General features: G+C 37.7%; 1 protein-coding gene across 7 annotated transcripts in view; it reads left to right on the forward strand.

Moving 5' to 3' along the window:
- Positions 1-12505: 12505 nt before the first annotated feature.
- The window catches only part of LOC131037124 (uncharacterized GPI-anchored protein At1g61900), a 91135-nt gene continuing 78112 nt past the window's right edge, over positions 12506-25528 (forward strand). For 3 of the 7 annotated variants that reach the window (XM_057969164.2, XM_059216533.1, XM_059216534.1), the window contains exon 1: positions 12507-12982. In XM_057969164.2, coding sequence (XP_057825147.2) covers positions 12928-12982 — 55 coding nt within the window. In that variant the 5' untranslated portion in view covers positions 12507-12927. Of the gene's footprint in view, positions 12983-25528 lie in introns of all 7 variants that reach the window. The other 4 variants (XR_009371516.1, XM_057969162.2, XM_057969163.2 and 1 more) reach the window with 3 other exon arrangements.

Raw genomic sequence — 25528 nt, forward strand, 5'->3', positions numbered from 1 at the left:
TCTTCACATTTCTGATCCCATTTGAATGGAACATTCTTATGTAAAAGATGAGTGAATGGATGACATTTATCTGCTAATTGAGAGACATCTTTTGATTGATTGCAATCTTCCTTGTAAAGATCGCAATTGACTTAAGTTCCTAGGTGACTCCATTTCCATGATGGCTTTGACCTTATCGGGATCTACTTCAATTCCACAAGTTGATATAATGTACCCAAGAACTTTTCCAAAGGTTAATCCAAATGTACATTTCTTTGGATTTAATCTCAACTGATATCTTTCCAACCTATCAAAGATCTTGCTCAAGATGTTCAAATGTTCTTGTCTTGTATGAGATTTTGCAAGTATATCATCTACATAATCTTCCATAAATGTATGCATCATATCATGGAAATTTTTTGGCATAGCTCTTTGATAAGTTACTACTGCATTCTTAAGCCCAAATGGCATAACATTCCAGCAATAAGTACCCCATGCACAGGTGAATGTTGTCTTTCCTTGATCTTCAAGGGTGATTCTTATTTGATTGTATCCTGAGAATCCATCCATTAATGAAAACATCTCATGCCCTGTTGATAAGTTCACAATTATATCAATGTTGGGTAATGGGAAATCATCTTTGGGACATGATTTGTTCAAATATTTGAAATCAGTGCAGACTCTTATGCTTTTATCTGGCTTTGACACTGGTGTAATGCTTGAAACCCATTATGGATAGGCAACAGGTCTTATGAAACCCACATCTAATAGTTTCTTTAACTCGGCGTTTACAAGAAGAGCAATGTGTGGATGCATCTTCCTTAGCTTTTGTTTAACTGGTTTTTCTTTTAAATCCACATTGAGATGATGCATTATAAGATCGGGATTAAGTCCTGGCATGTCCGCATAGGACCAAGCAAAATTTATTTGTCTTTGTCTGAAGAATTCTATGTATTCTTTCCTCTCTTTATCTGATAACGAGGCAACAGAATGAAGTATCTTGGTATCCTTTGAATAGCATACCTCTCCTGAAAATATGCAGGGAGGATGTCAAACTTTCCATCTTCTGGTGCCTCAAAGAGGTTTTCACCGTCAGATATGTCCTTTATTTTTCCTCTTGATTGATCTAGTGTTGCCATGAAATGGTTTTGAGCACTAGGTCTCTTTCCTTGTTTTATTTCGATTTTGCGAATGGAAAGTTTGGCATTCTCCTGACTGCAAGAAACGTTACTTGATTCCACAATGGAAGATATCTTAGGTGTTATGGATTTGACAACATTAAGATACATAGCTAAGTCACGATCATTGGAAAAGACATCTAATTCAGGGTTTTCTAGGTTATCCCAATCAATTAGTTCTAGATGAAGAAGGGGCAATTCATAGTCATCATCATTGTCAGGTGCTTCAAAGTTCATGACATAATAGTCATAATTTGGCGTAGAGTAGGTAATGTCATGGATAGAATGATCTTGAGGATAGTCTCTCCCAAGTGCTCTCCAATTAGTTCTAACAAAACCAGTATTGGTATTTTGTAGTTCACACTCAAATGGCTCTTCATCTGATGTATGTCCCTTAAACAAATGGATTATATCAACACACACGTCTTTAGTACTGCAAGTTCCTTCTTGATTATTTTCAATAGATTCATATGTATTTTGAAGTTGACATACTTGTGTACATGATATAGAGGATTCTTTTGCTAGCTTTTGTCTTCTTTCAAACTTAGCTTCTTCTGGACTAATAGTCAATCCTACTTGACTATCTCTTAGTTCTTCTATGGTTCTGCCATACCTTGGTACATCTCGCTCCTCATTTGATAGAAATATGATATTTCTTGATGCTTGATCCATATTTGTTTGTTCTTCTTGTGGTGTTACTTCTTGGTCTTTTTCATCCCCTTTCTTTTGTTGTCTTGTATATGCCTCTTTTCTCTGGATTCTGAGTTCTTCTTGTCTTCTTTCTAACTCCATCTTTTGTTTTGTAGTAGACAAGTGTTCATTTGTGATAGCTACTTTCTCTTCATTTTTTTCTTCACTTGATATACTAGACGAGACATTTGGACCCCATTCATATTCATTTGAATTTGTCTCTGAACCATTGTCTAGGACTACACCACTATACCACACATGAATGTTGTATGGTGCAAAAAGTTCCCTGATTTCTTCCATCTCTACTTTTACTGCTTCTGGAATATCTTGTTCAGATTTTGAATTTGCTCGTATTCCTTGAACTTATTGACAAGATTCTTCTTTTATTTTGATTTCAATCTCCTCTTCTTGTTTCTGCTTATTGGCTACTATTTCTACTGCTTGATGCAGCTTTTCTTGCCATTGTTCTTCTTTAGAGACCGATTTCTTTCTCCACTTTGGCTGTTGATAATTATGGTGCTTTTGATTTGGTTTTGAATATCCAAGTCCTGATTTATCTTCTTTAGATTGTGAGTGAGGACAAATAGGTTCTAAAATACCTTGATGTCGCTTACCAATTGGTTTTTTTCCTTCATATCCCATTTTTTGCATGATCTTATAACCATTGCCATATTGTTCTACGAGAATATTGACTTCTGCAGTTGTTGTTATAGTTTCATTTTCATCTTTGTACAACCAACCAAGAATGTCCTTGTCTTCAGTTTCTTCTGCAAGTGTTCTAGCTCTAACAAATTCTCCATTAAACATGTCTTTTGATTTCTTTGAGGTCCGTGATTGGATATTTGTAGGCTTTCCATATGATTTAGGTGAAAGTGGAAAATTATGCAAAGAATATTTTCCCATTCTTTCATCATTTAATTTGAGCTTTTTCTCGAAGGTTTCCCATAACTTTTCTTGAATTTCTTTGGTAGGATATACTGATTCTCTATTATGTGGAACTCTTGCATCTTGTGTTGGCTTTAGATTATTACAATATTGGCTAGAGTCTGTAATTATAGTGACCTCTTGTCCTTCACGAGGAAACTTTACACATTGATGATATGTAGAAGGAACTACTTGCATGTTGTGAATCCATGGCTTTCCCAGAAGAATGTTATAAGAGAGATTCAAATCTAAAACCTGACATAATGTATTCCTTTCCACAGGTCCTATTTTGATTGGTAACGACACAGTTCCTTTAGAAGAACGCTCTGCTTCATCATAAGCCTTAATGATTATTTTCTTCTTTGGATCTATTGCATTTTCTGAATATCCCAAAGCCTTTATTGAACTTAATGCACAAATGTTTAAGCCTGCTCCACCATCTATGAGTACGCATTTGACACGAGTTTTATTAATGGTGACTTTAACATGCAAGGGAGCGTTGTGAGGATGTTGCAAGGATGTGTCATCATTTTTAGAAAATGATAAGCAATGAGGGGCTATAAGGTTTCCCACCATGTTTTGGAACTGATCCACATCCAAGTCTTTTGAAACTGTTGTTTCTATTAAAGCTTTTTCCAAAATTTCCTTATGCATAGGTGAAACTTTGAGAAGTTCCAAAATTGATATTTGAGAGAGTATTCTTTGTAATTGATCTACTAAATTGTATTGTTGTGAAGTGGATGTTGAGTCTTTTGTTATACCCAGAAAGGTGACTTTCGCTTTGCTTCTCGTAATGACATTGATTGGTTCTGAAGGTGTGTTATCTTTAACAATGATGACATTTACCACATCATCATGTGTATAAGTGTAGTTCACTTTGGCTTTTCCTTTGTCATCTATTAATTGGGATTGTTCACCTTTTTCATAATTCGGGAATGGAGTTTTGAAGGCTAGGTGTGATTCGTTTATCTTATGGTTATCCATTGTGATAGTTCCATTATCGATTAAATCTTGGATAAGGTGTTTCAATCTCTAACAATCATTAGTTTGGTGTCCTTTATTCCTATGGTAATTACAAAAATGATTGTCATTCCACCAATTAGACTTGACTTGTGGTTCATAACTTCTTGCTTTTGGTAAAACAATCAGTTTGTTTGCAAGAAGAGTTTTTAAAACTGATTCCAAGGGTTCTCCAATGTTTGTGAATTTCCTGCGAGGATTGGAGAAGAAAGACTTGGATTTATTGCTTTCTTGATTGTTATTGTTTGGGATCTAACTTGATAAATTTAAGATTGGTTGCTTTTTCGTAGCACTATTGTCGTCATTTCCTCCATTGATGACATTCCTATTCTTTGACTAGAACTTGGATTTGTCATTGTTGCCATTGTTGTTGTGATTGTTGTAAGAATTATTGTAAACTTTTAGCTCTCCTTTCTTTACCATCATGTCTTCTATTTTCAGACCATTCTCAATCATCTTGGCGAAAGAGGGAGGACATTGCATTTTTATTCGATAACTCATTTCATTGATAAGATTATCAATGAATATGTCCATCTTTTCTTGATCAGGCACATCTCTCGGATACCTATTAAACATTAATTTCCATCGATGCAAGAAGATCATAAAAGATTCACTATTCTTTTGTTTAACATTGCATAAATCCAACATTGTTATCTCATTCCTTACATTGTAGGAGTATTGTGAAATAAATCTATTCATGAGTTCTTCAAAAGATTTGATTCCAGATGGTAATCTTGAAAACCATTCCATTGATTGTCCATTTAAACTTCTAGGGAAAAGACGAATCAGGTAAGTCTCATCATGTGCAAATTCCATACTCATAGTACAAAACTCCCTAATGTGATCCCGAGGATCAAATTTTCCATCGTATTTGTCATATTTAGGGATCTCGCAATGCTGTAGAAAATGATATCATATTTAGACTTTTATCAAAAGGATACGGGCAAATATCTTCCAATGAATATTTCTTGGAGCTTGTTCCATTCTGCATATCTTGTATATGTTGTTGTAGAGTTTGTATTTGCTAAGTGAGATTTAACAATGAATTATCCATACAGTTTCTCCTTATCTCTTCGTAAGTTATTTTATCACTACGCTCTCTTCTTGTGCCATCACGTCCTTTTCTCGTCTCTTTGTGACTTTCTTTGTTTACATCTTCGTTATTTGGATCATCTGTGTTTTGGGTGTTACTTGCCTCTACATCTTGTTTCAAGCTTTCTATGTTAAAGTCTTGTGGCAATTTAGCTCCTGATTTTGCCAACATCAAAAGATATTTCTCTTTTTGCTTTGCTAATAATTTTTCCATTAGTCTATCAAATTTGAAATCTTGTTCAAGGTCTCTAATGGTGTTATTGATCGCTTCTTCATAAACAACCGTATACCCAAAAGTTTGGAACATCGGATTATCTTCTTCCTCCATTTGTTTTTGTTGTTTTCTAAGTTCTTCGTATTGAGCTCTAGTCCAAACTGACATGTGATTGTTTCAAAATTTTTGAAGTTTCAAAAAGACAACTCAATAGGTGATTATTGGTTTAGGAAGATATGCTTTGTTGATTTTACCACTATTGTTTGTTCGTTGTGATAAAGCGTCTCTTTGTTGAAAAACAAGTCCTTGAAAAATTTCTCCGTCGAATTCTGTCTCACAGGCACGTAAATAGCGACGAAAATGGTGTAGGAATGTCTTGTGTTTTAATAAGATCTTGTGATTGATATACAAGAATCTTATTCTTTTTTTAGTAGCTTTATAACTGGAATTTCTTTTCTTAAGGAGATACTTAAAATTCATATAAGCATATGATAGTTTTCAAGTTTGTTTGATTCCAATGTTGGTGCAATTCTGATTTTGACATAACCCAGGTTCAAAATAGGAAAGATATATTCAAGATTAATGAACACAAGATGGATTGATCAAGCTTTGTGATAGAGGATTTGATATATCCTGATGAGAAACTTGACAATGATGTTGATTTTTGTACTTAAAATGTTTGAATCAATATCTTGTTGAATGTTTTATGCTTATGGAAACCATTTGGAAATACCCTGTTGGATTGGTGACCCAGTTATTGAACTAGTTTGAAAATGTGTGATAGTTTAAAGACAAATCTACTCAAGAAGTGTTTTGATATTTATTTTGAAATTTTGGTTTGACATGCTTTGTTTTAGATGTGAAAAAGCCTTTGTGCTAACTCTTGTGGTAAAGAGTGTTAACTTATGGGATAAAAGCGCTATTTTGTTGCTTGAAAGCGCTATTCTGACTATGTTTCAATGATTCTTTTCAAATCTTTCAGCAAGTTGTTGGATTTTTGCTCATTTTTAGATAATGGTTTTCTTCAATTTTTTACCATTTTGAACATGTCATAGACATAGAAGACACAATGTTTTGAAAAACAAAATGCATAAGCAAGTACAAATCCTATGGCAGGTTGAGACAATAATTGTTGAATCTCACATGGGGTTTCCCCTGAGGCTACACTATTCAAAGCAGATATTTAGATGCTTGACCCCACTGGCTCCACCCCCGGCACTTACTTCTCCGGGGTAGCCAAGCACCAGTTTCCATGAAAACTCCCCATGGAAAACTTTATATCTCTATTAAGAACTGTATGAGTGTGAGCCGCTTCAGAGGTCCGACCTCCTGTGCCAACAATTAGAAGGATTTTGGCAACTAGTACAAGTGGTTTTTAGTAAAGGCTTCTGGTCATGTGGCCATACATGCGACACTTTCAGCTCTATAAATACAGAAGGTTCCCAGCCTATAGAGGTTACGCTCCATAGGGTTTATGGGGAAACATAGTGTCAGTATGAACTTATCAGCACATGTTGTTTGTGACTTTCGTCACAAACACGATTTATTTAGAGTGGAATGGAAGGACTTAGTATTAGCTCATTTCCACTTTGGGTCATTCTCTTCTCACTGGCCCCCTCAAGGCAACTTGGGAAGGCAGACCCTCTAAAGGTTATACATAAAAGAAGGTAGGTCTAGTTTTCTGATCACTGTATGAGGGTGAGAGAATACTTACCTACTACTTCATCAAGCATGGGAAACACAAGTTTATTTTAGCCTTTTAAAATCTATGTGCAACTACTTTAAACAAAGTCACTCAAAATGCAAGTTGCATGTCGTCAATTTATCCCCTTAGTTAAGCTAAATGAGCAAGATATGATTTGTTACTTTCCAAAATAGAGCTCTTCATTAACTAGGTGAGGAAATGCATGAAATTTGCTTAAAAAGAATCCTGCACATAGACATGTCAGTAGTTTGAAAATTTCAGTTCTTAGACATTCGAACCTGCAAGAAAATTTTGTCAATTGCAAATAAAAGTGCTATCCTAACAAATGAGGTGTCTTTCACCTCTAAAGCGCTAACCTAAAGGACAAAAGCGCTGCTCTACGGGCCAAGAAGTGAGAAATCACTGACAAAAGTGCTAACCAAACTGACAAATGCGTTAACCTACAGGACAAAAGCACTGCTCTGAATATTGAATGCGTTGATTTACAAACAAAAGCACTAACCTAAATGACAAATGCGCTAACCGGTAGGACAAAAGAGCTAACCTATCAAATAAAAGCATTGTCAGAACTCACACATGCGTGAATCTGTATTACAAATGCGTTAAATTTATTTTTGCGAGAATTAGAAAGGATATTAAAAAGATATATGCGAGGCTCTGGCCCCATGGTGGGCGCCAAAATGTGTCGACTTGAATTTTATCATCAGAATACTACCTGCAACATGTTAGTTTCACAAAACACAAAGGAAATGCTACAGGAAATCCAAACTCAACCAATGAAATTACATGAAATGAATATTAAAATAAAAAATATATAAATTTACCTTCATGATTTAAGTCTCATTGTGTCCTAATTCCACTGTTCCTAGTTGCAGATGGTGTGCTCTCAGACAAGCATTGATAGCTTCCAAGATGACATATGAAGAATGGACTGATAACTGATAGTTAATTGATACTATGATATGCAATGTTGAATGATTATGCTAAATGAGAAATGCTAAATGATTATGCTAATTTGCTTCAAGATTAAAACTCACAGATGCATAAGTTTTTCACAAATGATTAACTTGAAAACTCACTTGAAAACTAACTCTTTCTCAACTCAAACTCTTGATTTTATAGACTTTGCGAGGATAAGATGATGTGGCCTGGATCAACGGTCATGATCAGATCTGCAGATTTGGATGGCTGTGAGCAAAGGTGAAGGTTGAGAGAAAGGGGGAAGGAAAAGACAAGTGTCACTCATCTCACCTTGACTGGGTTGCTGACTGAGGGAATCTAGGGATGGCTAGAGAAGATTTAGGCATGAGAGGATAAGTGGACCCAAGTCCTTCCTAAGATGTAGGGATGTTGGAGAGAATATAGAAGAAAATTTAAGAAATATGTGTACGTACACAACATTTCATTAAATTTGGAAGTTGGAGATAAATGATGAATTAATATTTAAGAATTATTAATAGCTTTAGCCACATGATTGATGAGTTGGCAAAGGGAAGATGAAGTGGAAATAGAAGAATGAGTTGGAAAAGAGATTAAATAATTAATTATTATTTAATATTTGAGACTATAGGATAGAAGAATAACCATTAGATATTAGATATTCAAGTGATTGGAGGAAATAATTAAATATTAGATATTTAATTAACTGATTAGAAGAATAATAAATATTTAAATAATTTAGAGGAATAGGATAGATGAATTAATTAATAAAATATTTCTATTAAATTAATTAATAGAAAGATAGAAAGATACGAAATGAATTAAATAAAATAATCTTTTCAAATTAACTATTTAATAGAAGAATAAACATTAAATAAATATAAAATATATATTTAATTGCTCATAGCCATTTTTATGTGTATACAACATATATTCTCAAAATGTAGAGAGCAACATGAAAATTATGAAACAAAGGTCAACATAATAGAAATAAAAAAAAAAATCAACAAATGATGGTCATCGTCTCTAGAGTATAGTGAAGGGGCAAAAGATAATAGAGGATAATTTAAATCATACACGATAGAAGACTTTTAGAAAATGAGTAGTGAAAATGTTTCTAGAAAGAATAAGTCACGGTGAAGGGAAAAATGTTAAAGGATCCATGATGGTTAGTAAGGACAAAGGACACTCTTACATTTATACAAAGTGCAATATTGTCTCGTATGGCATATGTTTTGTTCATTTTTAACAAACAACACATACTTATTATTAACAATGCTCGAGGTAACATTGTAGCAAGAATCAAAAGAATATGAAGACAAATTTGAAGCAATGGAACAAAAAAGTTAAGAGGACAATTACAAGAGAATGACCTAATGCCTACGATATAATGGCAATATATTAAAGAACTTATATGAAAGCTCAATGAAGAAACTCTTCACAGTCATAGAGACACTTCTGAAAGTCAATGATAGAATATAATCAAATGGTAAATTGTACATTACGGTGGCCCTTTTAATGATCATGGTAACAAGACATTTCTTGAACAAAGTACATAGATACAATGATTTATGCTTGGTAAAAGTATGAAGATCAAACAGGCCATAAATGAATGGAATATTTGATAGTTTCAATCCCTAGGAGTTCTCCTATGACCTCCCGCCTTACACACATGTTCTATAAACATGCATAAGGAGGTTATAATAGTTTGGAGAGTTTTCATGGTTAGTTATGATTTCTTTCAAGTATCTAGGGGGGTTTGGATGACGTGCAGATAGTAGTTCCAAGTATCTTGGGGCAATTTGAACAAGTTTGGATAGTTAATATGATATAGGAGTTGTTTTAGAGAGCATCCTTAGTGGATGAGATCAAAGAAAACAAGGACTCTTTTGCTCAACATCATCATTGAGCATTTCTAGGAACAAAACTAGGGAGGAAGCCTTCTAGGCATCAAAGAAGGTCTAACTTAGCAAGTCAAGGAAAGAACGTGTCATTTATTCTTCACAGGCATGTTGCTCAATTCTAGGAGGCTATTGAAATAATAAAAGGAGATGCCTAATATATGTTTTAAATTCAATTGATTCTTATTTCTACTATGTATTGCCACTCAAAAAACTCAATTGTATATTGCAACAACATTATAAACTTTATTTTTCAAGAAAAATAAAATATATTTTTTCGACTTGTATTGTTGTTGTAAGCGCTTTTTATTAATAAAATAAGATTTTTCAGCCACTCCACTCTATGGAAAACCCATAGGCCCTAGAGTGTTTCCTTGTCATCAATTGAGGTCCTCATTTCTATTTTCCTAATTTTTCTAATTTTCTAATTCCTCTTTTCCACCTAATTTTCTAAATTCAATTTCCACCTAATTATCCTCTTCTAATTGCTCCTATTTTTGTGCTTCCTTTGACATAAATTGGAAGCATGATTCTCTCAATTTGTTATAATTGTTAAAATAGCAACATGTCATAACTCTTGACATAGCAACTTGTCCTCACACCTTGCATGGGAAATTCGTCATAGTCATGACATAAAAGGTATCATAAGCCTTCTCTTTTCAATTCAATTTTCCAATTTCGAATCAAATTACCTCTTTTGAGTCTTCCATGCTAATTTCATGTTTTCTTCATTTTGTCTATAAATTGGTCTCTCTCATCATTGAAAAAAAACCACATTTTCAAGTTTCCTTGTGCTGTCAAAATCAATCTTGCTTCATGCTTTTGCACTTGTAGGTGAGATCCACACAAGCCCAATTTGGAGGAGAAAGAAAGCCAATGAAGAGACATGGAGGAGATGCTTTGATGTCTTATGGTTTGCATTTGTTTTTGAGCATCTTGTCTTCATACCTTTATTGTGTGTATTCATAAGCTTTTAGGTTTGTGGTTGCCTAATTGTATGCTTTGATGCCTTTTCCTAAATTCCTAGTTACAAGTATAGTAGGGGTAAAGTGCAAGACATAGATGGGATCCAAGTCGAATATTTAAAGTGAGGAGTAAAGACCCTTAAACCACACTTCAAAATAATTTAAATAATATAAGCTAATTTGGCTTCCCAGTGGAGTGGACGATTAGTGTTGTTATTCATTTATATAAAAGAAGGGATATTAATAATTTGATAAATCACACTTGTATAGTCAATCATATTTTCAAAAAGATTTTAGGGATCATGTTAGAGAGTATAATTAACAACTAGGCAAACAAAGGGAAAAGAGCAAAGGGGTAGCTGGGTTTTTAGCCAAGGCACTCCATTATTGATTACTAGATCATCCTTAGGGACTTGATTGAAAAATTATGGGATACTTAAGGAGAAGAATCTTTTTGTTGCTTTGCAAATTTAAGAAAAATCTTTTTAACATGGTGCTAAAGGACAAACTTTGGAACATGATGGAGGAACTTGAAATTCTAGATGAATATGGAGTGATAATTCATATGCTCTATGAATGTGCTGTGGCTAATATTAGAAGAAGAGACAAAATGTCAAAATGTTTTGAAAGTGACGTTAGCATCAAGCAATGTTGCTCTCTATCCCCACTCTATTTGGATCATATATTAATGATCTTGAAGAGTGGTTAAATGAATTTGTTAGGTGGGGGACATCCATTGTATAAATACATGGTGAAGTTAGGTTTATATGCCAACAACCTTATCTTGATTACAAAAAATTCTTATGTTTTGAGAGAGCATTTAAGCCTTAGAATGCTTTCCTATCACATAATTCTTTTCTATTCTCATGGGGAGGGGTTAAATTCTTTCACATAATACACTTTCTTTACACACTTGACAATATGTGACAAAAAATTCAAGATTGCCACGTGGACAAAGCAAATTGGTTAGAAGAAAGAATACCATGTCAAAGAGTTTAACCTCACATTATAACACAATGAAGAAGCATACATACGAGTTGCAATTAAGGAGACAACGAAGTTATTCATTACCTATTTGAGGAGTACATTACATCATCTTAGATGCAAGAATAATAGACATACTATACTCAAAAGAAGAATAAGAAACAAAAATATGCCTACTTTACAAGAAGTGAGAGATAGAGATAAAATGACATTTCATCATAGGCTACACAACCTACAATGATACTTGTACCTAGTATGAAAATGACTTAAAATTGATTAACCTAAATATCATACAACACTACATTATTATTTTTTTAATCAAGATCCATAGTAAAACATTCAACATTGAAAATAGCTCGAAAAAATCAGTTTGAAACCGAAACTTAAAAAACACTTAGAAACCAAAACTACCATACATACAGACCACAAAAATATTATATTTACACTTCTTTATTGGCTAGATAAACGCTCGCCAATTTAGTTAAACTAATACACACGCCCGCGACATAAATATCATATTTACGCTTCTTTAATGGCTAGAAAAACGTTCGCTCAATTTAGTTGGCTTTCATCGTCTTGTGCAGATAATGCGCGTACACACGACCACACAAACGAAAACCACTGGTTTCTTTTGCCTCCTAACTTCCCACGGGCTTTGTCCATTTTTCGGTTGACATAAATGACCCCCAATTATTATTAAATACAATTCCTTCGTCTCCGCACAAGAGTAGACAAGATATTATGCAAACAGCATTAATTTAGACTTCTGTGACTGTCATCTAATCTGAATTCCTCTAATCTTTTAAGTACATTGGGCTTTGCAATAAATACAAAAATACATGGCCTCGCCAACCATTTCCGTACTTGAAATTAATAAAAAGAAAAAAAGAAAAAACAGATGCATGATTGGCGGGCAATGTGAAGAATTGTACGCTGGGAAATGGACGTTCACACAGCAGAGGCAAGAGAAAAGGGAAAAGAGAAACAACGGTATGAGGAGTAAATGGCGTAAAGTGGGTAGGTGAGTGGGCCTATGTAGAGAGACCTTTGCCAGCTACGCTGCCCACTCATTCTCACGCGCACTCTCCTTATACTTTTTGCTCTGTCTGCGACTGTTGCTCTTACTTCTTTCTGCTCTATCTGCCTGCAATTAATTGCCGCCTCATTCATTATGCACTGCAGTCGCTCGACTAATGCTTCTACGCCAGAGACATGCTTTTTCCTCTTGCATTACACTTCTCCCACACGTCTTGAGTTCGAGTCTTTCCTGACCCCGTGCTAGGGTTTTCAAGAGAGGCAGGCAGGCAGGGAGGCGTTTCTCAAAGGGGAGCCCGGCATGAAACGGATGCGCTGCTCGTGCAAGCTGATCACTTTTCTTCTGCTTTGCTACTGTGAGTAGGCGAACCTTGGTTGCTCTGAGTTTCTCCGAGCGTATGATTGGTCTGAGGAATCCCTAAAACGTGTATGGATATGTAGTTGATCGATTTTTGAAATAAAAATTCCAAAGCCTTGTTTCGTTGTACGTGCTTCCCTTTGATTTTCTTAAATTTTTATGGACCAGTTAAGGACCTAAACTTAAGACCTCCTGTTTGCTGCTGCTTGATGCTGTGTCTTTTTCTGTTTATTAAGAAATTGAGCGTAATGTTTGCCGCTAGATAGGTGTGATTGTCTTTTATTGTCAGGGCATGCAATTTTAGTTGAGGGAAAGGTACCCCCACATATGAACTTCCGTTGGTTAATTTCTCTTGCTCAGATTCACTGCGGTTGCACAATTCTTTGTGTGCTGCACGTATCAATTTGTTGCTGCCGCTCTGTAGTTCCATAAATAAAAATCTTCATCTTCTTTGTTGCTTTAGCTGAACTGATTTTCTAGCCGCAGAATCTAACCGTAAAGCGTTTGAATTGATAAAGTCTGTGGCGAAGTTCTCGGAGATGTTATTTCTGCACCCCGAATATTATTGGCCACATGCATTGCTGAATTGGGATTCGCGGTCTATTAAAGTTCTTTTTAATTCACTTATTTAGTTGGTAATGGCAAAAGAAGGGTGCGTACAGCTCCGAACCTCAAAAAGAAAATCAGAGAATTTTGAGTGATTGTTGTGGTAGCCTTTTATATTGGAAAAAAGCATGACACACGGCTTTTGTGAGGAGGACGCACATGGAAGGTGACTGAAACTCTTAACTAGTACGACGTAAAACTCTGTGCCCCGCTCGTATGTATAACCCTGGTTAACGATCAGCTTGGGCTCAATCATTTGTTTCCCATGTTCTATGACAAATATTCTTATTATTTTAAAACACAGACAATTATTTGATGGTGGCAAAAATTACTTGAAAATATTATATTGAAGTTCGGCAATCAGCTAATCTTTGGTATAATCGATTTCGACTCAGGTTTCATACCTATAAAACTTTGCACTTATATTAGTAGGAACTTCACTGTGAGAGACATAGTATTTCCACAGTCTATGATACAGAACATAAGGTTGTTTCTGGATCGATGCCAAAAACTTAACTGTGTTTTGATTGCAGGGTAGCTCACGGCATTGGAGACCACCCTGCACAACTGACCATACAAAACAGAAGCCTACATACATTAAAGTAAAACAAGAATATACAGAGCTTCTGATTTGAAATCGAATCAGTTTATCCAATTGTATTGGGTAGCATCCTTAGGATATGGTACCCTGTAAGAGGCCACTGCTCCAAATTTCAATGCAAATTGGCCCTATAAATTTGTTTCGCGGGAAATCAAAACAAAGCTTATTTAAGTTGAAAATTTAAGTGGGCTAGGGCTGGAGAACCTGCTGTGAGGTTATTAAGTGATCATTTCTGCCCAATGTTAGCTTTTGTGTGGTGTGATTTTGTTTTTAATATCCTATCGAAACAACTGTTAGCAAATGGAATTTTAGTACATTGACCAAAGTAAACTGCAAGCAGTATAGAAAATTTTGTTTTGCAACATGGTCATCTTTCTCCGTTCAGCTCCTAAATTTTCATTTGCACCCATCGAGAAACATTAGGATTCCCTCTCCATGGGACCATTTTGTAATAACTATTAATGCGTTGTGGACGGGGTTTTTATGTAACAATAACGTGATATATGTAAGAGTATGACAGGTTGAAATATTTCTCACCGCAATAAGCCTATCCAAAATGTCAGTGGACAAAGGTCCATTTCGGTCTTCGTAGTGTTGACTAAGAAATGAACCAAACCCCTTTCTTTATGATTCTTGTGTGACATTTGAGCGTATGGACGACAGTGTTAAAGAGGGCAATAGGACTGGCACCGTAATTTCCATCTATTGGAGCTGGAATTTTCTTTACTTGGGTTAGCTGATTGAAATGCTTGTACAACAGCCTCTCTTTCTTCTATCTATGCTGTTTAGTATTACAGATATAGACCGATTGTATATGTGGTTCAAAATTTAGATGTGCCTGAAAGCAAAATATACAATAAGTAGACTCATCTTACATCCAATTTTGCTAGATGATGTTTAGGGAGAAGCTGTCAATGAAATGTGCAGACAAATTTGAAGGATGGTATGACCTATCTAATATTAGGAAAAAGTTTCTAGCGATACATGTTCGTAAAATATAAAAAATAACCAGATAGCTTGATTATCCTCAATAGAAAATTGCAAGTCTACAAGGATATTTTTTCTATTAGTATAAATTTTTTTAGTTCATTCAGCTTGTGTCAAATATATTAGCACTTAAAGAAAAGCTAGTGTAATTTATATAACATATTTGTGAAATCTGTATAGTAAGTTTCCCAGTTTTCATGTGATCTTATATATGTATACAGATATTATGGAACCCCATCTAGACTTTTCTAGTGTCTGGAGATGCCTCCATATGGTTCTCCAAGACGGTGATATGTTTCAAAATGAGTACCAGTTGTTAGGATGCGAGTCTTTTGGTAACTACGGTTTTAATGATGAGGGGTGCATGGACTGTAACCTTGAAACCTCAAACTGTGAATGTGTAAGCATTTTAATGGATGAATGCTGTGCTAATTTTTTATTAATATTTAAGACAGAAAATATTTGTCAAAAGTTTTTACCTTTATAATGAATTTATATTTCAGGAATTGTATTTCTCACTTTAATCTTTAACCCTGATGCAAAATCAGCTTGAACTCGTTTATAAGTCAAGCTCTTGGATTCATTAGTAGGTTTAATTTGTTTTTCATGTGTTTTGGTTTATGATCATAAGGCAGAAGAATTTGCACTGAAAAGCCTGCATCTGGATTGGCAAATCTTTCAGGAGGGTTTCGCCCATAAACTTCATCAATTTTCTACATCAGTTTCTGCATGGATAAATTAGTATATTTTTACAGAAAAATAAAGAAAACAATAGTAAAAGAAAATAATCAGCCAAACAAAATAGATGTCGAGTGGGTGCATTAGGTTCTAGCTGTACTTTTCGGCGCTTGTTGGAACTCTCATCATTGAAATTGTAGCTATGCTCTTCTCAGTCGAGATTCAATTTTTTTGTGTAGCTGCACCATGTAGCTTTCGTGGGATTTAAGCTGTGAATGTGAGTATTGTAGCCTCCTCCGCGAGACCTGGCCTTTGTTAGGGATTCGCTAATCTTGGCTGTGGATGTTTCTTGTTGCAAGCACTTTATATAGATAACAAATAAAAAGCTTTAAGAACAAAAATACTTATTCCCTGCCTCGAGTTTGGTCTCAAAGTCTTATTCCAATAGGTGCCTATTACTTAGAGATTCACTTTGGACTTAAACACTGCTTTGTGGGAACGGATCACATCAGTGCATTAAGAACAGCTTAATGGAGCCCGTCCGGTGGTCTCGAATCTGGGCCATACAATGACAACTGCTCATTTGATCAATTAAACTTTGTGATGGCAATTGCTCAGTCGATCAACTGAGCTGTGAGTATGTTGTGGCCTTGAAATTAAACGGAATTGTGTTTTGTGGTATGAATTAATATCTCCTACATCATATGGTGGAATTTGAAATATTTCTACTGCAAAAAAATTGTTGATAGGGACAGTTATATAACAGAACAAGTAGTCATTGTGTACAGGGAATCTGAATACAATGATCTAGATTAGCATAACAGTTCTCATTTAATTTTTAACAGAAGAATACTAGTTTGAAGTGTTTCATTTTGGATTATTCTCTCGAGCAAAGCTCAGGGGTTTCTGATTACATTCTTCTAGAGTATATCCAATTGAACACTCAGGTATCCCCGATAAACTCGATTTGCATTTTTCAGATTTTTCCCATGCAGCTTGATTGGCATAGTGGATAACGAGTCTTCGTGAAGCTGTCAAGGCACTAAATAATTAGATTCCTGAATCAAAGGAATGAAACAAAGTGAGAAAGAAGATTAGATCATCTTTGCAAATGGTAGATTTTTGATGGATTTGTTAAATAATTTGTGTTACCTCCTGGTACGCAATGATGAAGCAGAATTTAACGCAGAAATAATAAGTAATGCCAAATGGATATTAACTTAGCCTATATGCCTGCTGTGTGATTGTTCATGAAAGCAAAAAATAATTGTTTGGTATAATAAATCGTGAAGTTAAGAATGACTAATGTGGCTGTTATATGGTAGTTTGCACTTTGCATATAAAAGCAATGCATAACTGTATAATAACTACCACAAAACTACATAAATATATCTTTAATGTGCACGGACGGATATAAGATTTTACGCACTTGTACCCATGGCAATTGCATTACTTGTGTACTCCAGTACATTTCTTTGGCACACATTGCAAAGGCACTTTCGAATGTGATGAGTTGATACATAAAAAGATTGGATACCCTAGTCCATTTTGAAAACAAGTTGAAGCGTGGAGGATAGCTAATAGCTGTTGTGGTACTGTTTGAACACTTCTCAATTTGCTTATTTTATGGTCTAAACTTTTCTTTTTTATATTCAGATGCCTGAGTTGAGGCGTTTCCCAACAATAGCCACTTGAGTTCACTAGTTCTATAAAACATTTTCTTTCTCAAGAGTAATAATGACGCACAAGCTACAGGGAAAATTTGGCATAAAATTAGTGGACAACTTGAGTGGTGAAATAACCTGTCTACCATGTAAAATTTAAACATGACCCGAGAAGAAAAGAGAAGAGAAGTGAGAGAGGGAGTTACGCTACATCTTTGAAAGATGGCCTTAGGACTTACCAGAACTGTGTGAAGGAAGAGGATACGAAGAAGGGCGAGCATGGCGAAGTGACAGCAGGAGGCATTGGGAGGATTTTAATGCTTCTATCAGCACTTATATGGTCCTTGTTAATGTTATTGCATTACTTTTTAAATAATTTAATCATTGGGCTATTAACTTCTAATAGAAAGAAATTTTTAATATGTATTTGATTGCTATTTATTAGTATACTTATTTTAGATAAAATTATGTTAAAAGATGTTGAGAGATATATTTTAGAAATGCCTATTTTACTTATATCACAAATCCAATAAAGATAGGTGTCTCAAGATTGATAATCTTGACATCTTTTACATAGATTTATCTTAGATAAATACGCTAGTAGCATGGTTTTTTTCGAACATATTATATCAGACATTTGTAAATCATCCAAATATGTAATAGAAATAAGATAACTTGAAAAATAAAGAATAATTTTATATACATCAAAATGTGCCATACACATCACATAAAAGGTGAAATAATGAATCATAAAAAGAAATTTGTAACTGAGTACATGACATTAGTTATCTTCTAAGAATTTTAGTTTCTCTTCTGTAGCTTTCAATTTTGCTTTTTTTTTTCTATATGAAAAGACATTTTTCTTTGTCAACAATCAAAATATATTTTACTTATATAAATATATAATTATGCAAACATTAATTGAACATATAAGGGCTCCACTTGTGTGTTTTTAATCATTTAAAGAGTGTGGACAAAAGAACTGTAGTTTAATGATGAGATGTTACGATTAGACTATATTATGATGGCATTTGGTAGGTTCCCTTTGTTTGTTCGGCTCTTGTAGACTATCGTCTACCTATTTGCATGATTAGTGGAGGAATGAGAGCCAAGGGGAGATCAAGGAAAAGACAAGAAAATGATTTTTGTATGTGATGCTGAAGGCCCAAAAGATAACACTTTGGTGGTGAATGAAACAATTGTGTGCACTCGTGAAGGAAATGGACATGAAGTTTTCCCTGAATATTAGGGCTATCATGAAGGACCTCATGATAGATCCAAAACAGTCTATATGGGATGTCATAATGCATTTGACATGCAAAACTACTGTGGAAAGAACTCAAAGCAATTTTTTTTATTAAAACTTGGAACTATTTTACTTGCTCTTTCTTTATTTATATTTAAAAACTATTTCATAATTAACTACATAATTATTTCAAAAGTATTACTTACTATTTTAAATATAAATTATATTACTATTTTTTGTAATTTTATTTTATAAAATTACAATGTACTTATTCTATAAAAAATTTTACTTGCTATTTTATTTATACTTAAATCTAATTACTAGAGTTTTAGTTACTAAATTATATTAATTTAAGTTCTAAAATTTTATTTACTATTTTATTTAGTGGTTATATCATATTTATTTTATTTTTTTGTTTAAAAAAAATACAATTATGGGCACACACATTTTGTTCTAACATATTTAATTACAAAAAATAATGTTTATTAAAATACATAATTAATTCAGCTCAAATCCATGGAAAAAAATCTGTCGATGGCGTGCGTGCGAACTTCTGCGGGCAGTCGAGCTAGGGCTTCGATGCCCTAGCTCGAGGGAGGCGAAGCTGCAGGTGGGTCGTCGGGGGGAGGTAGGTGCAGGCGCTGCGGGGGTGTAGTGTTGTAGACGGGGAAGGGTAGGGTTCGGCGGAGGGAGTGGTGGGTGTTTCGGGGGGGCTGCGGGTGGAGTGTTGTCTGCGTGCGGCTGGGCGTTGGGGCTGCTATGGGCTGTGGGTTTTTAAGGGGTTTGGGGTTTCGGTAGGCTCTCCCTCTCGGTGGGCTTGGGGGGGGGGGTGGGGCTGCAGGTTCGGTGATTTCTCGAGAGGCTCTTCGGGGTGGGGGCCATTTTCTATACCTTGTTAATTTTTTCGGAGCGCCGATGACGAGTATTGGTGGAGAGGACTCGCAAGTACCTCCAGCCATGGATTTTCGCGCTGCAGTGGGCTCAAAACCCCCATTCCAGAGTATGAAGACTTTTAACAATAACCTTTTCTCATCTGAATCGGGATCGGGGACTGTTGGCGGTTCTCGCATTATGAAGATTAATGGTTGCCTGGAGAGATGCAGTGAGAGACCGAAGCTAGTTATTCCTCTTGAATTGATTGCTGAAGACGTTGAGTACTTTTCAAAGCATTCGCTTTATTGCAAGATTTTGGGAATGAGGGTTTCTTTGCAGTTTCTGGATAACTGGGCGCAGAGGACTTGGGCTCCGGAAGTGAAAATGGAGATTATGATGCTGGCAAACAACTATTTCATGGTTACCTTCAACTGCATGGAGGATCGCAATAGGGTCTTTGAGGGAGGTCCGTATTTTTACAATCAGGTGGGGCTGTTCATCAAGCCTTGGCATGCAGGGTTTAACCCTTCGGAGGAGCTCCCAAACAGGGTTCCAGTGTGGGTTCGTTTGCCACGTTTTCCTGTGGAATGCTGTCGGGAGGATGTGCTACGGCTGCTGGCCGCACTGCCTGGGAAGCCAGTGGGATCCTCAACGCAAACCCTAGGAAGAAAGGTAATGACTTTTGCGCGTATTGGTGTTGAAATTGATCTTAGTAAACCTCTGCCAGATGCTATAGATATGAGTGCGGGCTCTTATTCATGGGTCTAACAGTTAGATTACGAGACTTTACCTTTTCGTTGTCGTCTGTGCCATGAGTATGGTCATTTACAGCGTAAGTGCCCTAGATATAATCCGGTGGTTCGCCAACCTCAACAGCCGACCCAGAGTCAAGATAGGGTTGATAAAGGAAAAGCTACTATGTCGGCCGAGGTAGAGGGTGCTGATGGTTTTGTCTCAGTTAAGACAAGGAACATGAATCGAGGACAAAAGAGGTCCTTACAGGAGAGACAGGAGGAAGATACCTTTAACAGATATGAGGCCTTAGATGACCTTAGCCATCAAGAAGTGAACCCAGGGTTTACTCCTTTGGATCAAGGTGCTTCAGGGGGGGGTTCGGAAAGAGGTATTGAGGATTTTACTCAAGCCCTACAAGTGATTGGAAGCCAGCAAATGGTGATGGACCAAACAGTAGGGGTCTAGTTGGGAATCACTTCGGGTTCGGAGGTAAATTTGCTTGGGGGGGAGGGCTCTCCGGTAGCCCTGAAATTGGAACCGGCTGGGGCTAAAAGTAACAAGTCTTCCGTTCACTTGGGGCTGCATCAGAAAGATATTAAGAAAAGTGCTACGGAGAAGAACTCAAAGGTTGGCAGAAAGAAGGATTTGGATAAAATCAAACTGATGGGAGAAAATTTGGTTGAGTCAGGGTTAGTAAAGACTTTGGATTCTCACTTTTCCAATCCTCCTAAATGATTGTGCTCTCATGGAATGTAAGGGGCTTGAATAGCGGCCCTAGACAAAAAGCTGTTCGGGATTTGATCAGGAATCATTCACCTGATGTCCTGCTCTTGCAAGAAACTAAACTCTCGGTGGAGAGAGTATGATGGGTTTGGTGCCGAAGCTCTAGGGGCGAGGCGAATGTCAGTGTATTGGGGCTGCTGGCTCCTCTGGAGGGGTGGCCTGTCTTTGGAACCCTTCAAGGATTCGCCTTGTCTGGTGGATGGCTTCCAGATCTTCGCTATCCGGGGTTGCCTCCAGCCTGGAGACCGGAGATCTTATTTTGTTTACTAATATATATGCTCCCACCGATTTCCAGGGCAAACAAAACTTATGGTCTCATATTTCATGTATGCGAAGGTTGGTCCCTTTCCATCCTTGGATTATGGCGGGAGATTTCAATGCTATCCTGGAGTTGAGTGAGAAGAAGGGGGGTGTCATGCAGTTGGAGCCCTCTTCTCTCCTTTTTCGGGATAGTATTTCGTCGTTTCATCTTGTTGACATTAAGCCTGGTAATGGTTTGTTCACTTGGAACAATAGGAGAGTGGGGGGGGGGGGGTTGGATTGCAGAGAGGTTGGACCGATTTTTGGTTTCCAGTTTTTGGGTTGGTGGGGGGTGGTCCACAAGTTCTAAGATTCTTGACTTGAGAGGGTCAGACCATTGGCCTATCAAGCTGGTGTCTTCTTCAGCTCGGGTTGCTCGCTCTCCTTCTTTCAAATTCCAACTTATGTGGCTTCGGGATCCTGCTTTGCCGGCTCTTGTTGAGTAGTGGTGGAGGAAGGGGAGACCGGCCTTTGGTACTGTTATGTACACTTTCGCCAAGCAGCTGCAGTTTGTTAAGTTCTAGCTTAAACAATGGAATCGACAGGGTTTCAAGAACATTTTTCATGCTAAGAAAGCAGCCCAAATAGAGTTAAATGGCATCACCAGTGAAATCAGAGAGCGTGGTTTGTCTGAAGCTTTGCTTAGGGAGGAGGAGAGGGCTGTCAGGGCCTTAGAGGAATAGGAGCTCAAGGAAGAAATTTACTGGAAACAGAGAGCTCATATTGATTGGCTTCAAGTGGGCGATAAGAACACGGCTTTCTTTTTCAACTCTGTGAAAGCAAGATGTCATGGAAACTCCATTCCTGCTATGGTCAATAATAGAGGTGAGGTGTTATTATCCTTGCATGAGATATCTAGGGAGGCTTTACAGTATTTCTGATCCCTCTTCAGTGAGGAGTCTCAGGGGGAAGCGGTGGAGGAGAACCGGGTTCTTGCTTGCATTCCTCCTCTTGTTACCGGGGAGATGAATGAGCAGCTTATGGCCCCTATTTTGCTGGAAGAACTCGAGAGGATTGTTTTTCAGTTGAGGAAAGGAAAAGCCCCTGGCCCAGATGGGTTCTCGGTTGAATTCTTTCAAGAGTTTTGGGATATCATCAATTTGGATTTACTGGCAGTAGTCCAAGAATCCCAGAGGAATAAACAGATGCTGAGGGCCCTGAATGCAACCTTCATTGCGCTTATCCCTAAGTGTGAGGGGGTCGACAGGTTAGGCCAGTTCCGTCCTATATCTCTCTGCAATGTTATTTATAAGATCATCTCGAAGTTGATTGTAGAGAGGCTGAAGAAGTGTCTGGGGGGGTTATCTTTGAGGAACAAAGCGGTTTTGTGGAAGGGCGTCAAATTTTGGATGGTGTGGTCATTGCTACGGAGATCATTCATTCTATTGCTACCTCCAAGGAAAAAGCTATGTTTATCAAGTTGGACATGGCTAAGGCTTATGATAGAGTTCGTTGGTCTTTCCTCCAGAAGATCCTTAGGGCTTTTGGCTTTGCCGAGGAATGGCTTCAATGGGTTATGAGTGGAGTTACGTCCACTTCTTTCTCAGTACTAATCAATGGGGATCATACTGAGTTGTTTGGTGCCTCTAGGGGCCTTCGTCAGGGGGACCCCCTCTCCCCTTACTTATTCATTCTCCTGGCTGAGGGCCTGGGGAGGCTAATCAAACATAATGTGGGTCAGGGCAGTATTCAGGGGTGGAATTGGGGTAATGACTTGCAGACGCAGTCTCATTTGCAATTTGTTGTTGACACGGCCTTGATGGGACTTGCTCGGATTAGAGAAGCTACGAATTTGCGTAAGGTTCTGGATGTTTATCTGGCGGCCTCATGCCAGTTGATCAATGAAGATAAATCTTCTATCATTTTCTTCAACACCCCTGAAGCTATTCAAAGGAGGATTGCTCTTATCTTGAGATTCCAAGTTGGCTCCTTGCCCTTGACTTATTTGGGTATTCCTATCTCTCCTGGTAACCCTCCTTGGGAGTCATGGTAGAGTATCTTGGATAAATTTCGCTCAAAGGTTGAACATTGGACTCATAGATGGTTTTCATTTGCTGGGAGGGTTCAACTGATTCAGTCGGTGGTTCAGGCTCTTCCAACCTATAGATGTATGCTTCAAGTGGCTCCTAAGTGGTTCTTGAAGGGCCTGGATTCTTTGGCAAGGCATTTCTTATGGGCAGGCAATCTATCCTCATCCAAATGGAGTTTGGTCAATTGGGACTTGGTGTGTAGCCCGAAGCAATCAGGGGGGCTTGGTTTAAGGCAGGCTATTCTATTCGGGGAGGCTCTGGCAGCAAAATTGTACTGGAGGTGGTGTGTTGAGCAGGATCGTGGCTGGGCTAAGATTTTGGCCTTAAAATATATGCAAAGGATGCCAGCTCAGGAGGTTCCAAGATATCCGCTAGTGGGTAAAGGCTCTACGATTTGGTATACTCTCAAGAAGGGGGCTTCTCTCATTAAGGAAGGACTCTTTTGGATTTGTAGGAGGGGGGAAGAGGTCCTTTTCTGGAACGACTCTTGGGACGGGTACCCCCCCATTCTTGATCAGTTTCCTAATCTTGGGAACCTTAGCCAGAGGTTTTTGGAGGCTGGGTGGTCAAGGGTGAGTGACTTCAAGACTGTTTACAGGTGTGGGCGGCTGGAGATGGAGCGGTGGAAGGATCTTAATGAGTGGCCGGTTGCTGGGATGGAGGAGGACTGTGCTGAGTTACAAGGCATTCTGGCGAGTAGACATTGTAGTGGCATCAAGGGTAGGGATGGACTTGCCTGGTCTCCGAATCCTAAGGGAGTCTTTACTGTAGCTAGTGGTTACAGGGAATTGTTGAACCGAAGATTGGAGGGAAGAGAGGTGCACTGGTGGAAACAGGTTTGGAACAATTCTTCTTGGCCGAAGTGCAATTGCTTCGCTTGGACTCTGGCTTGGAATAGATGCCTTACCTGGGATAATATTCGCAAGCGGGGTTTCTCAGGGCCTTCGATTTGTGCTTTGTGTGGCAATGGGGAGGAAGACTCCTCACATCTATTCTTTAGATGCCCCTTTTCTATGCTTATTTGGCATTACTGGTGGGGGTTGTGGAAGTGTCCTTGCGTTCACGCAGATTCTCTGGTGGAGTTTTGGAGCAGTTTGGGCAGACCTCCTATCTTGTCCCCCTTCCTCCAGACGGTCTGGTATATTGGGCCCATCTTCATTCTCTGGCAGATCTTGCTTGAGAGGAACAAAAGGATCTTCCGTGAGGCCAGACTGTTAGTGCAACAAGTGTGGAATAGGATCATGGCTATGATTCGGGAGACGGTGGAAGCTAAATGTGAGGTGAATTTTCATTTGGATAGAGTTGAGGCGGATATCGTGAGTAGGTTTGGCTGGCAGGAGTTGTCTCTCGCCTCTGCTTGTGTCAGAAGAGGTAGGTGTGCTATAAAGAAGGTCCAAAGGATGGGAAGGTGGAGCCCCCCTAGGATGAGATTATCAAGATTAACATTGATGGCTCCTCCAGGGGTAACCCAGGCCCGACAGGGGTTGGAGGTGTTGGTAGGAATTGTTTGGGGGAGGTGGTGTTCTTCTTTTCGGTGCATAAAGGGAGGCAATCTAATAATTTAATGGAGGGACTTGCTATTCTCTATGCCCTGGAGCGGACTTGGGAGTTGGGTAGAAGGAAGGTTATCTGTGAATCGGAGTCACAAATTGTTGTGAATTTGTTGACTGAGAAGAAGGTAAGTGGGATTCATTGGCAGTTGGCGGGGTTAGTTCATCAAATTCTTCAAATTAGTTCTTTAATGGAGCAGGTGTCCTTCATCCACATTCCTCGTGAATGGAATAGAGCAGCTGATTGTTTGGCTAAGTGGGCTTCAGAACATGACAGTGATTGGAAAATTGAAGGTTGGGAGCGTCTCTCCTCGGATTACTGTGAGGTCTTGCAGAAGATTTTTGCTGAGGATATGGATAGTAATGATGTTGGTTGAGCTTGGTCGGAGCCTGAGGTTCTCTTTTTGGAGCCTCGACGCTTGGGCCCTCCTTGTAATTTTTGTGTCTATATTTCAATAAAGTTTTTACCCCTTTTATTCAAAAAAAAATAA

Source organism: Cryptomeria japonica, chromosome 2, assembly GCF_030272615.1.
Source record: "Cryptomeria japonica chromosome 2, Sugi_1.0, whole genome shotgun sequence".
Classification (NCBI taxonomy): Eukaryota; Viridiplantae; Streptophyta; class Pinopsida; order Cupressales; family Cupressaceae; genus Cryptomeria; species Cryptomeria japonica.